Source organism: Ammospiza nelsoni, chromosome 3 (genome assembly GCF_027579445.1).
Source record: "Ammospiza nelsoni isolate bAmmNel1 chromosome 3, bAmmNel1.pri, whole genome shotgun sequence".
NCBI classification, from domain to species: domain Eukaryota; kingdom Metazoa; phylum Chordata; class Aves; order Passeriformes; family Passerellidae; genus Ammospiza; species Ammospiza nelsoni.
The window spans coordinates 2,704,726-2,725,768 of NC_080635.1; the positions used below are offsets into that span (position 1 = coordinate 2,704,726).

Consider the following 21,043-nt stretch of genomic DNA (forward strand, 5'->3'; position numbering starts at 1 on the left):
GGCTCTCTTCTAGAACTCCCTCAGAGCTGAATTTCAGGCACAGCATTGTTTTCCCGTGGCAGGTTTCTTCTGTTCCTCGCTAATCAAGGCGCGACAGATTTCCACCCCCCTTAGGTTTTAAAAAAGCACAAAATCAGTCGCAGGCTGATACCTTACTTGCCAAGTTGGAGCTGGAAGCAGGTTTTCTTGGTGGCCAAGTCATCATTGCCTTGAAAACGGTGACAGACGCTGAGGTCAGGCCACGGGACCCCAGCGCCCCATTGAGGCTCCGACAAGCCATGTGTTTTGTTGCTTGTTGCTAATGAGCAGCATTTTTTGGGGTGGGAATCTAAGTATGTGGACTTTGGTTCTGGTAAGAAGAATGAGTAATGTTGAGGCTACAACCAAACCCATGAAATACCCATTTCTTCTCCAGGCAGGAACTGGTCTCCCTGGTCCCACCTGCTCTTTCCTCAGTCCCAAAAAGCTTCTGCTTTATGGGAACTTGAGCAGTGCTGTAAAACACAAGGAAAGTTGGGCTTTGAGAGAAAATGGGGAATTCTTGGAGTTCCTAACTCCTGTCTAAATCTTTGACTGGCAAAGATTTGTTTGATTATTGCTGGGGCTGCTGTTTGATTATTGCTGGGGCTTGGGTTTCTTTTTGAAGTTTGAGGAGTCACGGCATTAATGTTTGGCCTGGGTCTTAAAGAGGTTTTTTGAAAGAAGGCGTAATGACAAATGGTGTTACTCATACTTGGTTTGGAAAGTGTTTTCCCAGTTTTATTAATATGGTTTCAGGAAGTCTGAATTTGCAGGCAGAATAATTATTTTCAGGAATATAAACAGCAATATTGATATATCAATATCAGTATTGAATACCAATTTCAGGAATACCTTTTATCAATGAGTTACAGTAAAGAAAATCTGGTAGAGATAGCAGATGGGGCATTGAGGGTCCTGCAAAGCAAAATTTCTCCTGGATTTTTTGACTATTTAATGACTAAGCTAGTCCCAAGACTCCACCAGGCCTTTGCATAAATGCGTGGACTCAGTTTGCAGAATTTTAATTTTCAAAGGCAGAACAGCCATGGTATTGCTTGTTTTACAAGCAGCACTACATCACTTCCTTCAGATTTTTTGGGGATATTTTCCTTTTTCAGTGTTTCTGAATCTGGCTCCTCTCATGATAAAGAGAAAAGGTTAGAGAGGTAGTACCCTGTTGTACACAACTGCAACTCCTGCTGTTATTTAGTGTTATCCAGGTATTATGAGAGCAGCAGTGACAGTGCTGATGCTCCCAGTGCCAGCAGCTGCTTGGGACTGGTTAATGACAGACCAGGTTAATCATGGGCCTTTTGCAATCCAGAGGATCGGGAGGAGGAATTAGTGCAAGAAGGAAAAAATACGTTTGGACAGTTGTTACAGCTTCCCTTGTGAGCCGGTGCCACCAGGAAAAGGTGAGTCATGCCAGAGCAGCTCTTCCTTACTGAGGGAGAAGTGGCTGCTGCAGGAATGGAGCAGGACCCGCTTATCTCCCTTCCTCTGTCCCAACTGTTTCACCTCACTAGCTTGCAGTTGAAAGGAAACTCAGCAGTGTGGATTTCCAAATGAGAGAGAGAGGAGGGGAAAAAAAAAAGAAGAGATATTTGACAAGCCAGATGGAGAACTGAATCAAGTACAAGTGGTAACAATTAACTCAATTTTTTTTCTTTCCCCCCCTTTAAATACCATAACAACTCCGAATTTATCAGTCCAAAAATCAAGCAGTCAGTTGACATTAAAGCTGAATAAAGAAGTTCCTGGGCTTGGCTCGGGCTGTTCCTCCCACGATTGTTTGGTGGCGAGCAGAAGAGAGGGGGATGCTTTAACTTCTGTCCTTGCTGTTGGATAGAGGAAGGTGTTCATGTGCCCTGTGGGTGCAGGTAGCCTTGGCTTTGCAGGTGTCTTGAGAAGGTCAGGGAGAACACAGGAGCAGAGCCACCAGGGAGGGATGCTGTGGAGAACAGGGGCTGGGCCAGGTAGCCAGGGCCACATCCAGGTCTGCTTGGAGATTTCTCTGGCACGGGGATTTCTCTGAGGGAGCAAATTTGCCGCTGTGAATGGAATCCTTGCACCCACCTTGCACCCACCATTGCACCCACTGCTGATGGTTTGTTTGGGAAAACACTGGGAAAACTGGGGTGCCTCTAATGCTGTGTGTTTGTGTGCAGCTCCTGCAGTGCCCTGGGGTAGAACACACCTTGTGTTTAATATCCTGCTCCTAAAGCAGGGGCTCCTTCCCCACACAGCATCCTGTGCCATGGGCCTGGTTAGGTGCACCAAGGGATGCTGTGTCCAGCGAGCAGCTTTCCTGGATCTAGCCCTGACTTTTGAGAAACTAAGGAAGCTCTTCCAAAGCACATTGGCACACACATGCAGATTATTCCATTACTCACTTGGCAGTGCCTGAACTTGCATGCCTAGCTCCAGAAAGGCTTTTTTCATTTTTTTTTTTTTCCCTCTCAGCAGTGGCATCTAGCTGACAGCTTCTCCTCCCAGCTGGTCTTCTCCCCAGCATCTTGTCTGGCTTTGCTGCTGGTGGCTGTGGGGATGGCTGTGGTTCTTGCTCTGAGCCAGCTCTATTGTGCCTGGAGGTGTTGGCTTGCTCAGGCTCGGACTCTCGGAGCGTGCCGGGTGTATCTGTGAGCACAGCACAGAAGCACCAGCTTTTCCTTAATATAAAAAAAGCCCCTTAATGCTGAAAGCAGCCATCTCTTCATATTTTACTGAGTAATTGTGCCAACTGCCCTTAAAGGCACTCAAATGCCAATATCCATCCCGCTCATTTGTTAACATTTTGCGGATCAGAAGCTAAATCTGTCACTCGTGTGTCACTGGTTAAGTCACTTCTTCTGGGGGCATGGCAGGCAAGAGCTGTTCTGCTGCCTTTTTTGGTTTTTTTTGAGCCAATAACTTGAGAAACACTGGACATTTGTGCTGTAGTGAAATGCTGTGCCTCATCACTGGTCTTTTGCCATGTGGGATGTAGAGAAGGAATAAAAACGTAATGGTGGTTGATGCTTCAGTGAGTGAGGCCAGTCAGGTGTCATCTTGGCCCCAGTTCTGTATTTGGGTCATGGTATCCCCATGTAATTCTCCTACAGGGGTAATTTCCAAAGTAGGAAGAAAATGAGCAGTAAAATTGATGGGAGGAAAATGTACACACAAAAATGCGAATGGTAATTGGAAGCTATTTGTAAAGAGTTGATGAGCTGTCCAGGAAGGAGAGGGCAACTTTGGCCCCAGTCCAAAACCCACTTCACTCGCTTCAGTGGTGAGATGAGAACAGCAATTAGATATTAGAAAAATCAATATACAACAATTAAAAAAAATGGAAAATGGATAGGAATCAATGGCAGTGAGAAACCATGGTGGATAGAGAATGGGTCGGGAGAGCTGGAGAGGCTGAGGAAAACTTGTGCCTGGCACCAGTGGGGAGAGGAGAGAGGGAGCTTCTCAGGATCCTGGAGAAGAAGGAAGGGATAAATGGAAGAAGCAGTAAGGTAGAAATTTTTGATAAATATTTCTGCTGTAGACCTGGAGAGTGGCTGTGTTACGTTTCTGTATCATAATGTGAGTGATGGTATTTTTTCCTAGCTTATTGGTAGCCATGGAGGATATGAGCAGAAATAACAAATTTCTCCTTCAAGGAGAGAAGTATTTTCAAATAAAAAGGCCCTGAAAAGTTGCACCCAAGGAACCCTGAAAAGTAAACCTGTGATGCTGGTTTTAAGAAAGTTTATGAACTGGGAAAATGCTGTCAAGAGCTGGTCAGGGTAAGGTGGGAGAGTTGGCAACACTTTGCTTATCTCTTCTGGGCAAAATAACAGAAGAACCAACATAAGATTCAATTGATAAAGAATTAAAGGATAGAAATATAATTTGTGCCACTCCGCCTAGATTTATGGAATATGGATCTTGTCAAATAAAACCTGATTTCATTCTTCTAGATGACAACTTTGGTTGATAAATGTGGATGAAATAGACTGCACTGTGACATTGCTTATGGGAAGACAGAGCAGAGCACTGGGTGGTTCTGCTGGCACAGGTGATGCAGAGCTGGCCAACAGATTGGGGGATGCGGGGCTTTAGCTGGGGAGCTCAGCACATACTGGTGGGGGTCTCAGTGGTGCTTAGTGCTTTGCTGGTGATTAGAAATGAATATGCAGCTCTGGTTGATTGGCTTTGTGGGTAAAACAAAGGCAGGTGCAGAGCAAGAAGGATAGGTTCCTGGGCTGGTCTGGAAACTGTCAGGAAGGATGTGTTGAGAAGGCACCAGGTCCAGCCTCGTGTGGCCCTGGGCTGGAAGGTGGAATCAGGGCTGTGCTTACAGAGCTGGGTGCAGTACCCTGGAAGGTATCAGCCGTGTGGAAAGCTGAGAGGGAAATCAGGTCCTGCCCAGCATGATGCCAGGATGATGAGGGCTAGGCTGGTCCTTGGGTAGTGGAGGGGTGGCTCAGGACAGATAAGCATCTGGATTTTGAAGTGTGCCTCAATTTCACAAAGAACACCGTGGTGTGTGTGAGGAGGCCATTGTGTACCAAGAGCTTTTCAGTGTTTCAACCACAAAGCCCCTCAAAATACAAAGAGAACAGTAGAGGTTAGAGCTAGAGAAGTTCAGGTGGATCCCAGTACCCGTCTGTGACTGTGGTGGGAAGCAGTGGGTGCTCTCCCTGTCAGCTGAGCTGGTTTGAGTAGATCTCACTGGAGTTTTGTGGTCTGCCCTGTGCTTTGCAGGGCTGGAGGCAGTTGTGCTTTACTGAAAGAACCTCTGTTGGTCACAGTGACATGCACTGCAGGGAGGGTCAGAGGGTGAGAGCTGGGGGTCCCTTTCAGCCTCAAATTCCTGAATTGAGAGGTAGCCAAGGATGTGAGCTCCAGCCCTGCTGCTGGTGGCCAAGGGCTGGTTCAGCAGTGACTCCTGACTGCTGGAAATCCGCTGAAAGCCCCAGTGGCATCACAACGGATGACAAACCCCATCACATTGTCCAGGTGGATGGTGAGGCACAAAGAGCTCTGTCCTTGGCCAGCAGCAGCTTCTGCATCTCCTGGCTGTGAGACCTGCCTCCCTTGCCCATGGTCATGCCCAGATGTGTTAGCTGGGAAGGCTCTGGGGACACAGGGCCTGGCCCACACAGTAAGGAGACATCAGTGCACATGGCCTTTGGGTCTGACTCTTGAGGGGACCCAAATGGTGTCCCAAAAAGCCCATGGTGGTGGTGGGATGGCAGCAAGGGAGGGCGAGTCCCTTCCCAGCCCGGGGATTGCCGCGGCGGTCTAAGGACCTGTCTTGTTGCTGTGGATTAGTGCCATAATTTTTGCAGTTTGGCAAGGCTGCATCAGACTGGAACGTATCTCTAGGTGGTGATATGGTCAGTCAATAGCCTTCATAATTAATCAAGCACTAATAGACAAATTAGAAATCATGTCTCTTCAGAGCAGGAGGTGGGGACAAATGGCTGGTGGATTTTAACTGTTTCGCTCCGTTGTTTTTTTTGCCTCCCTTGAAAATGGTGGGTTATTTAGGGAAGTTTTGTACATAAACATGATTTAAAATGTAAATTATTATCTTGATTACCAAACACGGACAGTGAATTGAAAACTTGTTTTTCAGGCAAGCACATGAAGAATAATCTTACATTTTACACTCCACTAAGTCAATGTAGCCCTAATTTTGCCACACAGGAAATCAATTCCAGTCTTTATAACAGTCGAAGATGTTATGAACAAAGTAATTTTGCAAATTATGGCAAGTAACACATTTATTGATGACTGTAGCTTAGGAATTTAGAATTTGTGAGCACTGTAATATAATAAGGCTGCACTGGCAGGAGCTGAGTGAAATACAGATTATACGGTGAAACTGTAATGCATCATTTGCTATTAGTGGACTGGTAATAATTACCAGTTTCAAAGCAGCTTTTTCCATGTAATCTTTAGTCTCAGTCGTAACAGCCCTTCTCATTGACATTATGATTACACGAGCTGCCCTTATGATCTAGAATATCTAGTTGATGGGAATACTAAAATGTGGTAGCAAACGCTCGATGTTGTATCCTCATTATAAGATAAAATGCTATTTTCTCTGACCTGATCTATAAGGTAGAGAGGCAAGGTAGTGTTTCGTTGTTAGCTCCCACCGTGGTGTTAAAAACATCCACTTCAATATGATGAAGCAAGATGATTTTTTTTCCTCCCCCCCAAGCTCACAAATGAGCACAGGAATGTGAAAGTCCAATTGAATTTCACTCTAATTTCAGCAGATTTAAGTATTTATCTGTGCTCACATGCCTGGCACATACTAAACACAACAGTGCATTTTATTCCAATGCAGGCTTCAGAGTGAAACATTAAATATTATTCCAAGGGCTTTTAAAGTGATTAAAGTGTTAAATGCCTGCTGTAGATGATTGAGGCTCTTTGCTTGCCTGATTCAGCTTCTCAGGCCAAACGTGGAATAGCGGCAGAGCCAGGAGGCAGGGAGGGAAGCTGGCATTGTACAGCCAGCCAATGCTGGATCTCAGGATCACGGAATGATTTGGGTTGAAAGGGACCTTAAAGATGCCTGGTTCTGTCCTGTATCTCCAGAAAATGCCCACATGACATTTTCCTCCCGTCCTCCCCGTGAGATGGGAAAAAAGATGGGAGCACATAAAGTGATGTTCCCTTTCCTAATTCACCTTATTTGCTTTTTTAAAATCTTCCTTTTCTTTGTATTAGGCAAATAGGGGAAACCTAATGAGGGCAACTGTCAGTGCAGCCTGTTTACCCAAGAGAGATGCCTAAAGAGCAGATGCCTTTGGATGTAAATGTTGAGTCAGGGCAGGAATATGTGGTGAAGGCCAGTACCGCCCCAAGTGCTGATGCCCTTGGAAAGCTCCTGGTTTATCTCCCAGCTAACCTCAACGTTATTTTTATTTTTTAAAATATCACTAAACAACAGCTTTGTGAGAAGTGCTGAACAAGGCTGGAAATGAATTTATATCCTTCTCTTAGCTCCAGCTTCGGTTTACCGGCATTTAGCAAAAAGCATCCATATGGGGGTGGAAGTGAATTATTTGCAAAATCCCAGTAATCAATAAAGGCACCCTCACCTTTGCCATATCTCACGCCACTCTTCCCTCATGGGCGGCCCTCAAAAAGTTATTCATCCCCCTTGTTTTGCCGTATATTAGAAGGGGCTGCTTTCTGCTGTCATTATTAGCCGGCTCTTTGTTTAGTTATTTATTAGTTGGTTGCTCTTTTATAATGTCCGTGTTATCTCCAAAAATAAATTATCATGAAATAGAGTTAGCTCACTACTTGCCAAAGTGGCATTTACCATCCTCAGCTTCTTTTCAGCACGAGAGAAATAATGCGGCTCCGGCAGGGCGCTCGGCCAGGCCTCCTGGCCGGCCTCCAGCTCTTTCCCTGGCGGAGCTGCCGCTCTCTCTGTCTTCTCCTGTCCCTGTCCTGTGCTCGATTTTTTTTTTCCTCCCCCTTCCCTTTTTATTTTTATTTCTTTCCTTGCCCCAGAGGTGAATCTCTGCTAAGGAGCAGAAGTTGATTCTTAATTTTGTACACATTGTTAGCCTCGAAATAAGGAGGAGACTAAAAACGTGCTGATGCCCAGCTTGCTGGCAGTTGTGATGCTTTGAACTGATCAGTGTGGAGTGCTTTTCAGAAAGGAATTACTTTATTTTGTATTTATTTATATATTTATTTACATATTTATTTATGAGTACTCTAAGTGCCTACAGCCTCAGTCAACTGAGTTGGAGCTGGCGTTGATTGACTTTACCATCTCTCGCTTTTCTTGGCCTGTTTTATTCTACGGGTGCCCAGCATGGTTCAGTTTTGAACCCAGAGCTGGGCGTGGTGGGAGGAGGTGGATGTGCTTGCTGTGGGTGCCCCTCACCTCTTCCTATTCATGTCCCCTGCCTGTCCCTGGGCTGGGACGTCCCTTGCCCGGCTCCCAGCTGATCGTCCCAGAGGAGGAGAGGAGGTTAGGCGGGGAGGCGAGCGCTCGCCCGCCGCTGGACGGCCGGAGATTGACGCTGCTTGTTGTGTTATTTTGCAGGTAAAGATGAGCCCAGCAGCTACACGTGTACGACTTGTAAACAGCCTTTCAACAGCGCCTGGTTCCTCTTGCAGCACGCACAGAACACACACGGCTTACGGATCTACCTAGAAAGCGAGCACGGCAGCCCCCTGACGCCACGGGTTGGTATCCCAACAGGACTAGGTGCAGAGTGCCCTTCCCAGCCACCTCTCCACGGGATTCACATTGCAGACAATAACCCTTTTAACCTGCTCAGAATACCCGGCTCGGTCTCGAGGGAGGCGTCGGGGCTGGGAGAAGGGCGTTTCCCACCCACGCCACCCCTCTTTAGCCCTCCCCCGAGGCACCATTTGGATCCGCATCGCATTGAGCGCCTGGGTGCGGAAGAAATGGCTCTGGCCACCCATCACCCTAGTGCCTTTGACAGGGTGCTGCGACTGAACCCCATGGCGATGGAGCCCCCCGCTATGGATTTCTCCCGGAGGCTGCGGGAGCTGGCCGGCAACACCTCCAGCCCACCCTTGTCCCCGAGCCGGCCCAGCCCTATGCAAAGGTTGCTGCAGCCCTTCCAGCCCGGCAGCAAGCCCCCGTTCCTGGCCACGCCACCCCTCCCTCCTCTGCAGTCTGCTCCTCCTCCCTCCCAGCCCCCCATGAAGTCCAAGTCCTGCGAGTTCTGTGGGAAGACCTTCAAGTTTCAGAGCAACCTGGTGGTGCACCGCCGGAGCCACACGGGGGAGAAGCCCTACAAGTGCAACCTCTGCGACCACGCCTGCACGCAGGCCAGCAAGCTGAAGCGCCACATGAAGACCCACATGCACAAGTCCTCCCCCATGACGGTGAAGTCGGACGACGGGCTCTCCACCGCCAGCTCCCCTGAGCCGGGCACCAGCGACCTGGTGGGCAGCGCCAGCAGCGCCCTCAAGTCCGTGGTGGCCAAGTTCAAGAGCGAGAACGACCCCAACATGATCCCTGAGAATGGGGATGAGGAAGAGGAGGAGGAGGAGGAGGAAGAGGAGGAGGAGGAGGAGGAAGAGGAGGAGGACTTGAACGAGAGCGACAGGCCGGACTATGGCTTCGGGATGAGCCTGGAGGCGGCCCGTCACCACGAGAACAACTCGCGGGCTGGCGAGGAGGGCCGGGCGATGCCGGACGTCATGCAGGGCATGGTCTTGAGCTCCATGCAGCACTTCAGCGAGGCCTTCCACCAGGTCCTGGGGGAGAAACACAAGCGGGGCCACCTCCCCGAGCCCGAGGTGCACAGGGACACTTGCGACGAAGACTCGGTGGCCGGCGAGTCCGACCGCATCGACGAGGGGGCCGTCAACGGCCGGGGCTGCTCCCCGGGGGAGTCTGCCTCGGGAGGCCTGTCCAAAAAGCTGCTGCTGGGTAGCCCCAGCTCCCTGAGCCCCTTCTCCAAACGCATCAAGCTGGAGAAGGAGTTCGACCTGCCGGCCGCCGCCATGCCCAACACCGAGAACGTTTACTCCCAGTGGCTGGCGGGCTACGCTGCCTCCCGGCAGCTGAAGGACCCCTTCCTCAGCTTCGGCGACTCCCGACAATCGCCCTTCGCCTCCTCCTCTGAGCACTCCTCGGAGAACGGCAGCCTGCGCTTCTCCACGCCGCCGGGCGAGCTGGACGGAGGGATCTCAGGCCGCAGCGGCACGGGAAGCGGAGGGAGCACCCCCCATATTAGTGGCCCGGGCCCTGGCAGGCCCAGCTCAAAAGAGGGCAGACGCAGCGACACTTGTGAGTACTGTGGGAAGGTCTTCAAGAACTGTAGTAATCTCACCGTCCACAGACGGAGCCACACGGGCGAGAGGCCGTATAAGTGTGAGCTTTGCAACTACGCCTGCGCCCAGAGTAGCAAGCTCACCCGGCACATGAAAACACACGGGCAGGTGGGAAAGGACGTTTACAAATGCGAGATTTGTAAGATGCCTTTTAGCGTGTACAGTACCCTGGAGAAACACATGAAAAAATGGCACAGTGATCGAGTCTTGAATAACGAGATAAAAACTGAATAGAGGTATATTCGTACCCCCCACCCCCATCCACACCGCCCCCCCACCCCACCCCCCGCCCCGCATCCCCGTAGAGATTTTCTAGTCCCTTGTGATGGAAGTCATGGAAGCTAAGGATATTTGGAAAGTGCTTGTCACCAGCACACCCTGTTTATTTTCTTTTTGTTCTCACCGTTTGAATGCATGATCTGTATCGGGGCAATACTATTGCATTTTACGCAAACTTTGAGCCTTTCTCTTGTGCAATAATTTACATGTTGTGTATGTTGGGGTTTTTTTTTTTTGGGTTGTTTTTTTATTTTGGTTGGTTTTATTTTTTTAATTTCTTTTTCTTTTTAAATTTTTGGATTAGACAGCATGTACGGTATGTTATGGCTGTTTTTAAATTGTCCCTGATTAGTTGCTGAGCAAACACGTCGCTGTTTCCAATTCCGTTCGGGAAAAAAAAAAAAGGAAAAGAAAAAAAAAAGAGGAAAAGAGGAAAAAAGAGGAGAGGAGAAGGAGGAGGAGAAAAAAAAAAACAAAAAAAGAAAAGTGAAACAAAACCAAACCCGAGAGCAAACAAAACCGACCATGCTGCATACATCCTGTAATACATATCATGTACAGTTTTGTTTTGTGACGTGCAAAGGAAAGCTCGCTGTGGGTGACCCTCTGCGGACAGGACCGATAGCACCGAAGAAGCGTTGTGTTAGCCTAGATCGCTGTCTTAAACCAATAAACCCACGATTGGAGACAGAGTTCCCCTCGGGAACACTAAAAACGGCCTTTAATTGGGAATAACCGACCGCCACCAGTCAGGAAGAGGTAGATTTCTCTCTTAGCGTTTGATTTCAAACACACCCACCCACCCACAAAAATAATAATAATGATAATAATGATGATGATAATAGTAATAAGCAATCCGAGTGCCTTGGGTCAGCCACGGCCGATGGCAGTGGCTCCTTTCTGCTCGTCCTCCACGCGCAGCTCGTCGCCAGCTCGGCCGCGCTGGAGCCGCCTCGTGCCCCTCACGCCACCGGCCACCTAGGAACGAAGAGAGGGAAGAGGAAACTAAGGAAGAGAAAGACATGACCCGCTCAGTCCTAGTTAATCATCATTCTCCTCTGCCTTTTATTGTTATTATTAATTATTATTATTATTACTATTATTTTTTTAAAACTGATCGGACCAGTCTAAAACCCTGCTTGGCTCGTGGAGAGAGCTTAAAACGAGATGTAGAACCTGCCCCCCGCCCGCCCTGCCCCAAACTTTTATTCCCCCTCCCCGTCCATGATTAAATAGAATGTGAAACGCGCAGAGGCCCTTCAACACCATTAAACACACAATAAAGGAAATCCGTTTTATGAAGATATTTACTTTTAATAATATCTTTTATTGATTCTGGCACCAAAACAAATAAATCCGGAGCCACTTGGTTGTCAAGCTGACAATCAAATTATAAACTTTAAGACCTCGTGTATACCGTATAAAAAATAAAATAAAGACTGGCAATAATATTTTACCGAGTGTAACAGATAGAGGAGCAAAAAAATAAATAAATTGTGATTTATTAGCACAATGTGGTACTGTTTGCAATTTAAAACTAGAACAGGTGTATAAGCTAATATCGACACAGTGGTGATTAACTATGAACTCTTATAAGACTTGCCTTTAATGTGATGCTTTGGAAGAAGTAACAGGAAATTAAAAAAAAAAAAAGGAAGAAAAAAAGCAAAAGAGTAGCAGTATCTGTTTGTGCTCCCTAAAAGTTGTCCTTCATTTTTTTTTTTCCATCCTCTGTGTGCTATTTGTGTTGACGTGGAAGAGGATTCCTTGTTTTATTCCTAAGCTAGCGCCCGCCCCGGTTGGTGTTCAAATAGCACTTGACTCTGCCTGTGATGTCTGTATCTTTTCTTTAATCAAAGGTACAGAGGTTGAGTATAAAATAAGACTGCTCAGATAGGACAATTAAGTGCACTGTACAATTTTCCCAGTTTACAGGTCTATACTTTTAAGGGAAAAGTTGCAAGAAAGCCGAAAAGAAAAAAAAAAAATTTAAAAAATGAAAATTCAACACACATTGATGAGCATAAAAAAAAAATAAAACAGACCCACAAAACCCCACAAACTTTGCCAGCCATTTACTTGACTAATGAGCTTATCTTCTCGGACGCGACATTACAGCGCTGTGAATGGAAACAGACTCTACACTCACATAAAATGAATGATTGCTTTCACTCCTACAGTGCAAGGATTTTTTTTTTTGTACAAAAAGAAAAGGATTTAAAAAAAAAAAAAACAAACACCACAAAACCTTTTTTTAAATATAAATGTTAAGAAAATTTTTTTAAGGAAGAAAAAGAAAAAAAAACCACAACACTTCATTATGTTTAGGGGGAAACTGTATTTTAGGGTTCATTGTCTTGGTGGTGTACAAGACTTGTTACTCATTTTAAAATGGTAGTGGAAATTCTATGCCTTGGATATACACAGCTCTTCAGGTTGTATAAAAACATGCATTGGGGAAAGGTTTTAAGATTATATAGTACTTAAATATAGGAAAATGCACACTCATGTTGATTCCTATGCTAAAACACATTTATGGTCTCTTTTTTCTGTATTTCTAGAATGGTATTTGAATTAAATGTTCATCTAGTGTAGGCACTATAGTATTTATATTGAAGCTTGTATTTTTAACTGTTGCTTGTTCTCTCAAAAGGTATCGATGTACCTTTTTTGGTAGTGGAAAAAAAAAAAAAACCACAGGCTGCCACAGTATATTTTTTTAATTTGGCAGGATAATATAGTGCAAATTATTTGTATGTTTCAAAAAAAAGAAAAAAGACAAAAAGACAAAAAAGGTGTGACATTGTACAGATCCGAGGCCATATAATGGCCCTTTGGGGGAAACCTGTTCCGATGTCACGCTGCTGGCCGTCACAGAGGGGTGTACATATCTTTTTTCGTTCTTTTTTCCTGCTGCCATACTGTATGCAGTACTGCAAGCTAATAACGTTGGTTTGTTATGTAGTGTGCTTTATGTCCCTTTCCTTCTATCACCCGACATTCCAGCATCTTAACTTCATATGCAGTAAAAGAAAGAAAAGAAAGAAAAGAAAAGAAAGAAAGAAAAAAAAAAGCTAAAAAAAAAAGGAAAAAAAAAAAAGAAAAGAAAAAACCGTTTTGCAGTTTTTTTCATTGCCAAAAACTAAATGGTGCTTTATATTTAGATTGGAAAGAATTTCATATGCAAAGCATATTAAAGAGAAAGCCCGCTTGAGTCAATACTTTTTTGTAAATGGCAATGCAGAATATTTTGTTATTGGCCTTTTCTATTCCTGTAATGAAAGCTGTTTGTCGTAACTTGAAATTTTATCTTTTACTATGGGAGTCACTATTTATTATTGCTTATGTGCTCTGTTCAAAACAGAGGCACTTAATTTGATCTTTTATTTTTCTTTGGGGTTTTTTTTTTGGGGGGGGAGTTTTTTTAAAATTTTTTTTAATTTTTTTTTTTTTTTTTTTATTATTTGGATGACCAAAGGTCATTACAACCTGGCTTTTTATTGTATTTGTTTCTGGTCTTTGTTAAGTTCTATTGGAAAAACCACTGTCTGTGTTTTTTTGGCAGTTGTCTGCATTATCCTGTTCATACACCCATTTTGTCCCTTTATTGAAAAAATAAAAAAAAAACCTTAAAGTACACAGTGTCAGCTTCTGGTGTCCTCATTTGGCACACGCTGCAGGTGGCTCCAGCAGCAGGCTCTAGGGGAAGGTCCCGTCCCGCGCAGGGGCCTTTGGGGGGCCCGCTCCAGCGCCCAGCTTGGCCTTGCCTAGATCAGCCCCTCTGCCCAGGAAGGGATTTTTGGGCTAAGGAGGGCACTGTCCACCAGTGGAAGGTGTTTGCAGTCTGGACCTGTCGCTTTGGGATTTTCCCCCCCTAGATCAGGAGTGACTGTGAGCCCTCGCCGCGATAGCCCTGTGGCACCCCGGCCTTCACCCGCCCTGCAGCAGGGACCTCCCTCCCTCCCCGTGGGGCAGATCTGTGCCACAAGAGGTGAGCAAACCACAGCTCTGCAGCCCCCGGGGCTCCCCTGTCCCCTGATGCTTTTGGGGACCGGGTGAAGTCACCCCTGGCACCTGTGGGCTGATTTCTTTGGGGGGCCGAGGTCTCTGGGGTCGCACCAAGCCCAGCCCAAAGCTCCCAGCCCAGAGCTCCCTGCTTTTCTCCCCGGGCTTTGATTTTTTTCTTGGCTTTTTGGTGGGAATTGCAGGTTTCTGTGCATTGTCTCTAAAATCCGGAGTTCAGGTCCCCCCTGTCCCCCCTTAGGGGTCTGTATATGTTGTCAGTTTGACAAATACTGCATGTTGCAGCATCTCTTTACTTTATTAAAGCACATACCGCTGTGATATTGTCTCTTGCTGTTCCTAGTGTAATGGATTTAATACTATTTTTTTCTTTTCCTTTTTTTTTGATTTCTGTAAAACCTTCCAGTTGTTCTGTTGTCTTCTTGTGATGGCATCATTTGTTGCCTGTATTTTGCCCGGCGCCTTCTGAAGGGGGAGGTTTGGAATTTTAAAAAAAGACAGAAATACCTATCTAAAGAAGAAAAATATATTCTTTTTCTAAGAGAGTTTTGAAAAGAATGTAGTAAGGAATGTTTTAGTCCTGGAAGAGGAGGAGGGAAGGCTTTGTTGTCTGGGCTATTGGGATGAGAGTGCGGGAGAGCTGGAAAGGTGCCGGCAGTGCCCCCCGAGCTGCTGTCCCCTTCAGCAGGGTGGTGCCCACTGGCTGGGGCTGCAGTGTGCCAGAGGGATCCCTGGCAGAGGGGAGGCACAGTCCCAGCCCTGCATGGGGAGCTCGAGGTGGCAGGCATGGACACGGGCTGTTCCCTGCAGGGGCAGTGCCCGCGGGGATGTGCTTTGCAGCTGCCTTGGTGACACATCTTTTGATGCTGTGCCAGGAAATACCTGTACAGAGTCCGGTCTCTCCCTCTCTGTCCCTGTTTTTATGGCTGGTTGTTGTGAGGCCACGGTGGAGGTGTTTCCTAGAGGACTGAGGTTAGCTGTGCCCGGGGTCGAGCATAGTCTGGGTGTGTTACGGAGCGGGTGCTGTACCCTGGGTTTGTCTTATGGTGATTGTTGTCCCACTGCCTTTCCCTGCACTGTGTTTTACTTTTGAAATAATCTCATATGGAAGCACATTGGCGGGCATCTGCATGTGTCCATAGGCAGGCATCGCTAGGCAGACCTGTGCTGCTACAGTGGAAAGCAAACTGTTGACTTCTCTGTGGAGCATGTGATTCCCAGGTTTCCCAGAGCTGAATTTTCCGGGTTTCCCAGAGAGGAAGGAGCCCGGTGGGTGCTGTGTGGTGCACAGGGCAGGGGCCTGTGTGCAGGAAGAAGCAGCTCCCGCTGTAGGAGGAGTTGTCTGAGCAGAGGCTGGTGAGGGCATAGCTCGCTAGTGGCAATGGCCTGGCGCCCCGCACCAAAGCAGGAGTGCATGGATGTGGTGTTTTCCTGCCGGGGCAGTAAGTCAGGGGTGTGATGAACCCACTGGAGTTTGTTGGGTTGGGGTGTGGATGTGCCAGCCCCACCACGAGCTCTCGAGCTGCTTTGGCATCCCGTGCACGCATGATCTGAGCTGCCCGGAACCTTCCCTGTTTCTGTGCAAAAAGGTGTCTCTAGGAATGAGTGATAGTTGGGCAACAGCATTTATCATTAAAATCTCAAGCTCTGTTTGGAGGGGGACCATGGGTTTATGGCATAGACCCTTTAGTGTCTAATCTCCTCCAAATGGAATGATTTTTGTAATGAAGGCGCTGAAACAGTATCCAGAATTTAGGCTACAGATGTTTCATATTACTATGTTTCCAAGGGCTGAGATAATACAGGAATAAGCGATACCATGTCTTTGCTTGACATTCAGGAGGCTGCGGCGTATCTGATGAGATGCAGTTTTGGGGTTTATCTAAGCACGGAGTTTGTACCCAACAGAAAAATGATACCAGCTGCTCTCTTAGATCCCTCCTTCTCTTTTTCCCTCCAATAAAGGTTGAAACCCACTTCTGGCGGATGCATGGACAAATTGTAGTATTGACTAGCAGAGAGTGATACTGCCCGGAGGGCTCTTTGCCAGAGCTGCTGAAGAGATGCTGCTCCTCGAGCCCAGATGCTCGGCTGCTGCTTTCCAACGAGCCACAGGGATGCAGGAGGGACAGGAGGCATGGGGGAAAGAACCCCAAGGTTTTGTGCCCCTCAGCAGGACTTAAGCTTTGCATTGGTGGCGTGCTAGTGGCTGGGATGGCTGTGCTGCTCTTGGCTGCCTTGGAAGTCCCAGCCAGCTTTAACATTAGCCTGGAAACTTGGGCTCAGACAGGAGCAGCAGCAATCCCTCCCTGGAGGGAAACCAGGCACGGTGCTCCTGACTTCAGAGGAGACATTCCAGTTAATACCCACTGAAGAGCTGGCCTAGGAAGGACCTGGTTACTAAGTTCTGATGGCAGCTCACATGTAGGAGCCCTTAAACCTCTCTTTTAAGTATGAATGAAGTAAATTCCACGGAAAGCAGCTCCCCATTGGGTGGCCGAGGTGGATTTTGAGGAGTGTGTTGATGATGTGCTGGCCTTGCCTCAGTGTAGCCCTCGGCCTGTCGTGTGGGTAGGGCAGTGCTGGGTGACCAGCCTGGAGCTGGGAATGGCTGCTGGGAATGTTTGCTTTCCAGTGCCCCTGCCGTGCTTTGCTGGGTGTGGGCTGGGCAGTGCAGCTGGAGCTTTGCTGCCGTGTGATATCCACGTGCTGGGAGCTGGGAAAAGCCCTCGGTGATCCACTCGCCGTGTGCCGTGTTACCAGTCCCAATGGCTTCAGCAGGGCCTTCAGCACCTGGGGGAAGCCCACGAGGGTTTGGGAAGGACTAGGAGGAGGTTTGCAAGACAGGCTGGCTTGGTCCCTGCCCAGTATAGCCCGGAGGTTTTTCCTCCTAAACGATCCCTGTGGTGCCGAGGATGCCGGATGCGGGAGCGTGGCCTGAGAGAGGAAGGGCTCCGTGCTGCCGTGTCCCTCTGTGGCAGCTGGGTGCCCCAGATGTTAGAGACAGAAAAGGGACAGACAGAAGTAGGGTGAGGGGATGACTCGCACCGTGGGCCATGTCACAGCTGTTCTCTCCTCTGTCCCATGCTCTCTGTAGGTTCGGCGTACCCCCCCAGCTGGCGCGGCGCCCAGGGAGCCCCGGATGTCTGGCAGTTTTCGGATGGAAGTTCCAGAGCACTTAAATTCTGAGAGGAGGTGAAGCTGGGGCGAGCGGCCGGCGGCGTCTGGGCGTGCGGAGGTGCCTCTGTCCTGTGGCTCATCCATCCCTCCACCCATCCCGGGAGAGCCTGAGGAGTCACCCGCCGACAGCAGCTCCCCGGGCTCCTCCTGCCTGCAAGACTATCGTATTTATATTTTGTAATAGAGTACAACACTTCTTTGGGGCTGGGGTTTTTGGTTTTTTGGGGGTTTCTTTTTGTTCATTGGGGTTTTTTTTTTCATTTTCTAAAAACAAACAAACTAAAAAAACCCCACCCACCAAGGTCAAGGGCTTAATGATGGCTCCGACTGGCTCCTTTCCCCATGGAAAAGACTGTCTTGCTCTCGTGGACAACTCAGCCTCTTGGTTATCCCCGCAACGTGCCATTCCTCGGGAGGCACATCTGATGTGATGAATTAAAAATAAAGCAAAACACAGTGTAGGTCTGTGGGTGGGTGGGAAATTGCCATAATAAATGTTGGAGCTTTAGGTTTTGTTTGCTCTGTCTTTAATTTTTAATGCTAACAAGGGCCAGACGGCTGGTGTGACTCTGTGTTCCCGTACCGGCTGCTGCAGAAGAGCGAGTGCTGGGTTTTCACTGGTGATGGTGCTGGCACTGGGGGCTGCCTGGCCCTGGTGGACAGGACAGACCTTTCCCATAGAGCTAGGCCAGGAGTTGGGCTTAGGGCTGGGCACTCTGAGTGCTGCTGAGCCACCTCTGGCTTTTGATGGTGCTGAAGGGGGGGTTTCCTTGGTGAATTCCAGCTGCGGTGTTGCATGGGCTCTGTGGTGTCTGCTCGAGGAGAAGTGAGGCCAGCACAGGTTTGGGAGGGGTGACAGCCGTGCTGAGAGAGCAGGGATGCAGAGCTGCCCTGAGCTGGGGCAGCTGCTGCTGCCAGGTTGTTGTCCCGGTGTTTCCCAGGCTTTGCGTCCCTTGCTCGGCACTGAGCAGCACCAAGGAGTGTCCTGGGTAGGGCCAGGCTCTGTGCTGAGCAGAAGATGGGTTATGTGAGGGCTTTGTGCTGGCTCTGATGAGACTGACAGGCTGTAGCTGCTGATGCCCGTGCTGGCTGGTGGGAATGGGCCTTGTTTGCTGAAAGGAGCAGCGAGTGGAGAGGCTGGCTGGGATCAGCGGGGTGGAGCCGTGGGGAAAGGGCCAGAGGATTGCTTGGCTTTGTGCATTAACTCAGCCCCACTCCTGTTCTGTTCAGCCCTTGCTTACAGTGTGAGTGAGACCCTCACTTGGGGTGACTCTGCTGGTGGAACAGCCCTAGGGAAAACGATGTTGCCTTTCCATGGACAGTGTTGCTCTTTTGTTTGTTGTTTAAAACCCCGGGCTGTGATTTCCTCCTGGTGCCCTGGGCACAGCACAAGCACAGACACTTCAGTACCTTAAAATCTGCCTGGGGTGGGCAGCAGGAGCATCTCTGAGGGATGCCACACTGGCAGCCTGGAGCACTTGGAATGGACACCAAGGGAGCTATTGCTGCTTCTCCTGAGGTGATCTGGTCCTTGAAGGCAAACCACCCAAAAGTCTACGCACAGCCTCAGCTCTTTTTTACCATGAGGGGATGTTTTTAAAGTTTCTTCCTAACCCAGCCTGTGCTGCCACCTCTGTGTCTGCTCCTAAGGGGGTTTTGAGCCTTGGAAGGGTGAGTCCTGTTGGATTAAGCACCCGATTGATTGTGGGTGCACAGTGGTGGAGGGTCAGACACTGCTCCTGCCTGCCCTGCCTCTCTGCTGCAGGCAGTGTGTCAGATCAGGGCTGTGCAGTCACTGGCTGCCAGGGGAATGCTCTGCCCGTTCCTCTGGGCTGCTGGGCAGGGCTCACCTGGTCTGTACCCACAGCAATCCTGGCCAGGGCTCTGGGGAGCTGCTCTGTGAGGGGCTCCAGTGAGCTGGCTCCTTCTGGGGGTGTCTGACCCTTGCTCCGTGTGAGCACAGGCCAGACTCAGTTTGTGGGTGTCTCCTGGGCCAGCTGGTTGTGCTTTTGCTGCTCTGCCTGGTGGAACAAGTGATGGGATCTGCCTCCTCTGGCTGTGGCTTGTGTCTCCTTCAGCAGGCAGCGTGAGGGCAAGGGCTTCTCCCAGAAATAACAAAGTGAGGATGGCTGAGAGTGTTCTGCCAAGCACAGAAGTGACACCTGAAATGCTGAAGATGTAGCCAAACAGTCTTTAAAATGTCTATTTTTAATACAGTTGTTAAAAACTCTCCCCCAGCTCTTAGGGCTTTGAAACATCTTCAGAATTCGTGTTGCCTTAACGGGTGCCATGTCTGTGCTGAGAGCCCCCTGTGAGCCATGGGGTTCCTGCCCCTGCTCCTGGCCCTGCTGTGGCTCCTGCAGAGCCCCAGGACAGCCTCAGCACCGGGGCTGGTGGAGATCCCAAAGGGTCTCCACTGCCCTGGGAGACCTGGGGGGCTGTGTGTTTAATTCAGGGTGTCATCAGGGCCCTCCTTTTGTCTGAGCAGGGCTTGCCTGACTCCCCTTGCTGTGTCTGGGCTTGGGATCACCACCATAATGAGTTTCTGTCAATTAACAGGAGTCCAAGGTTTCCTGAGGAGAGGGCTGGGAAGTTGTTAGAGGGGCAATATTCCCAGGGATTTTGTATTTTGGCATATTCTCCAGGTGCTGGTCTGCACATCCAAATTGGAAATAAGGTGTGGGTGGCCTTTATTAAGAAAACAAAGCTCATAAAGTTTTGGGGGCTTAATAAAGAAAAGATGAATGTTCTTCCCAGTCCTGGGGGATGAGATGAACAAGATTCCTGGGAATCACCTGGCTTAACATTGAGGGTTTGGGTTTAAAAAGCTGCTTTCAGGCTTGGAGATGATGTGCCTATGCTGTGTTTGATTTCTAAGCACACTTTTCCTGACACTAAAATGCAGCAAAGGTCAAGCCTTTTGTGAAGTCTAGCTTAAATTTTGCTTTCAAAATAACGTATGTTTTGGATTCGTGATGCATCTGGGCTGTGGACTTTTATGAGATGCAAGACCTCTCCCCAGAAGGGATCTGAAAACAGATTTTGTGAGTGAGTTTCCAAGCAAAACTGCCAAGCTCCTTGTGGTTTTTTCCAGCTTTGTGTTGGGTCCCACTGAGTGTGTTCCAGCAGCACTGTGGTGTCGGTGGGTGACAGCACAGCTGAGGGCTCTGGGGGAAGGTGCAGGGAAGCTCCATCCTCCTTGGGGTATTTTAGCATCTTTAGCCTTTCCTTTGGGTTTGCATCTCCTTTCCTGTGTGTGTTTGAGCAGTCTGGGTGCTGGTGAGGCCTGGGGGGAGCCTTTACCTGTGGATTTTTGGCAGTGGGGGGGGCAGGGCCTGCTGAGCAGCACTGCTGTCCCAGGGCTCCCTGCTCTGCTGGGGTTCCACCTGACCCCACTGAAAAGTCTCACTGGGGAGTGAGCTGGACCCCCCCAGCCCCCAAAAACAGGAGTGGTGCCTCATTTCCTTCTGCTCTGCTTCTCCTCACACCCAGCTCTCCCATTCCAGGCTCCATCATTCCGTTGTGTGTTGTATCTGCTGCAGGTCAAACATTGCCCCTCCATCCCAGCTCTCTCCCCCCAGAAATCATCCTCTTAGGATTCCTCTTCTGCAGGAGTCCCAACAATCAGCTATTCCCAAGGCAAGGTGGAGTTGCAGGGGGCAGAACAGGGACAGAATGAAACCCCCAAACCCCCAACACGGCCCTTCCTCCT

General features: G+C 48.7%; 1 protein-coding gene across 4 annotated transcripts in view; it reads left to right on the forward strand.

Annotated features, from left to right (window-relative positions):
• BCL11A (BCL11 transcription factor A) overlaps nt 1–17,876 on the forward strand; it is a 70,096-nt gene extending 52,220 nt beyond the window's left edge. The window contains exons 3-4 of one of the 4 annotated variants that reach the window (XM_059468487.1): nt 8,078–9,957; nt 17,249–17,876. In XM_059468487.1, coding sequence (XP_059324470.1) covers nt 8,078–9,957; nt 17,249–17,350 — 1,982 coding nt within the window. In that variant the 3' untranslated portion in view covers nt 17,351–17,876. Of the gene's footprint in view, nt 1–8,077; nt 13,281–17,248 lie in introns of those variants that run through there. The other 3 variants (XM_059468485.1, XM_059468486.1, XM_059468484.1) reach the window with 3 other exon arrangements.
• The last annotated feature ends 3,167 nt before the right edge of the window (nt 17,877–21,043 follow it).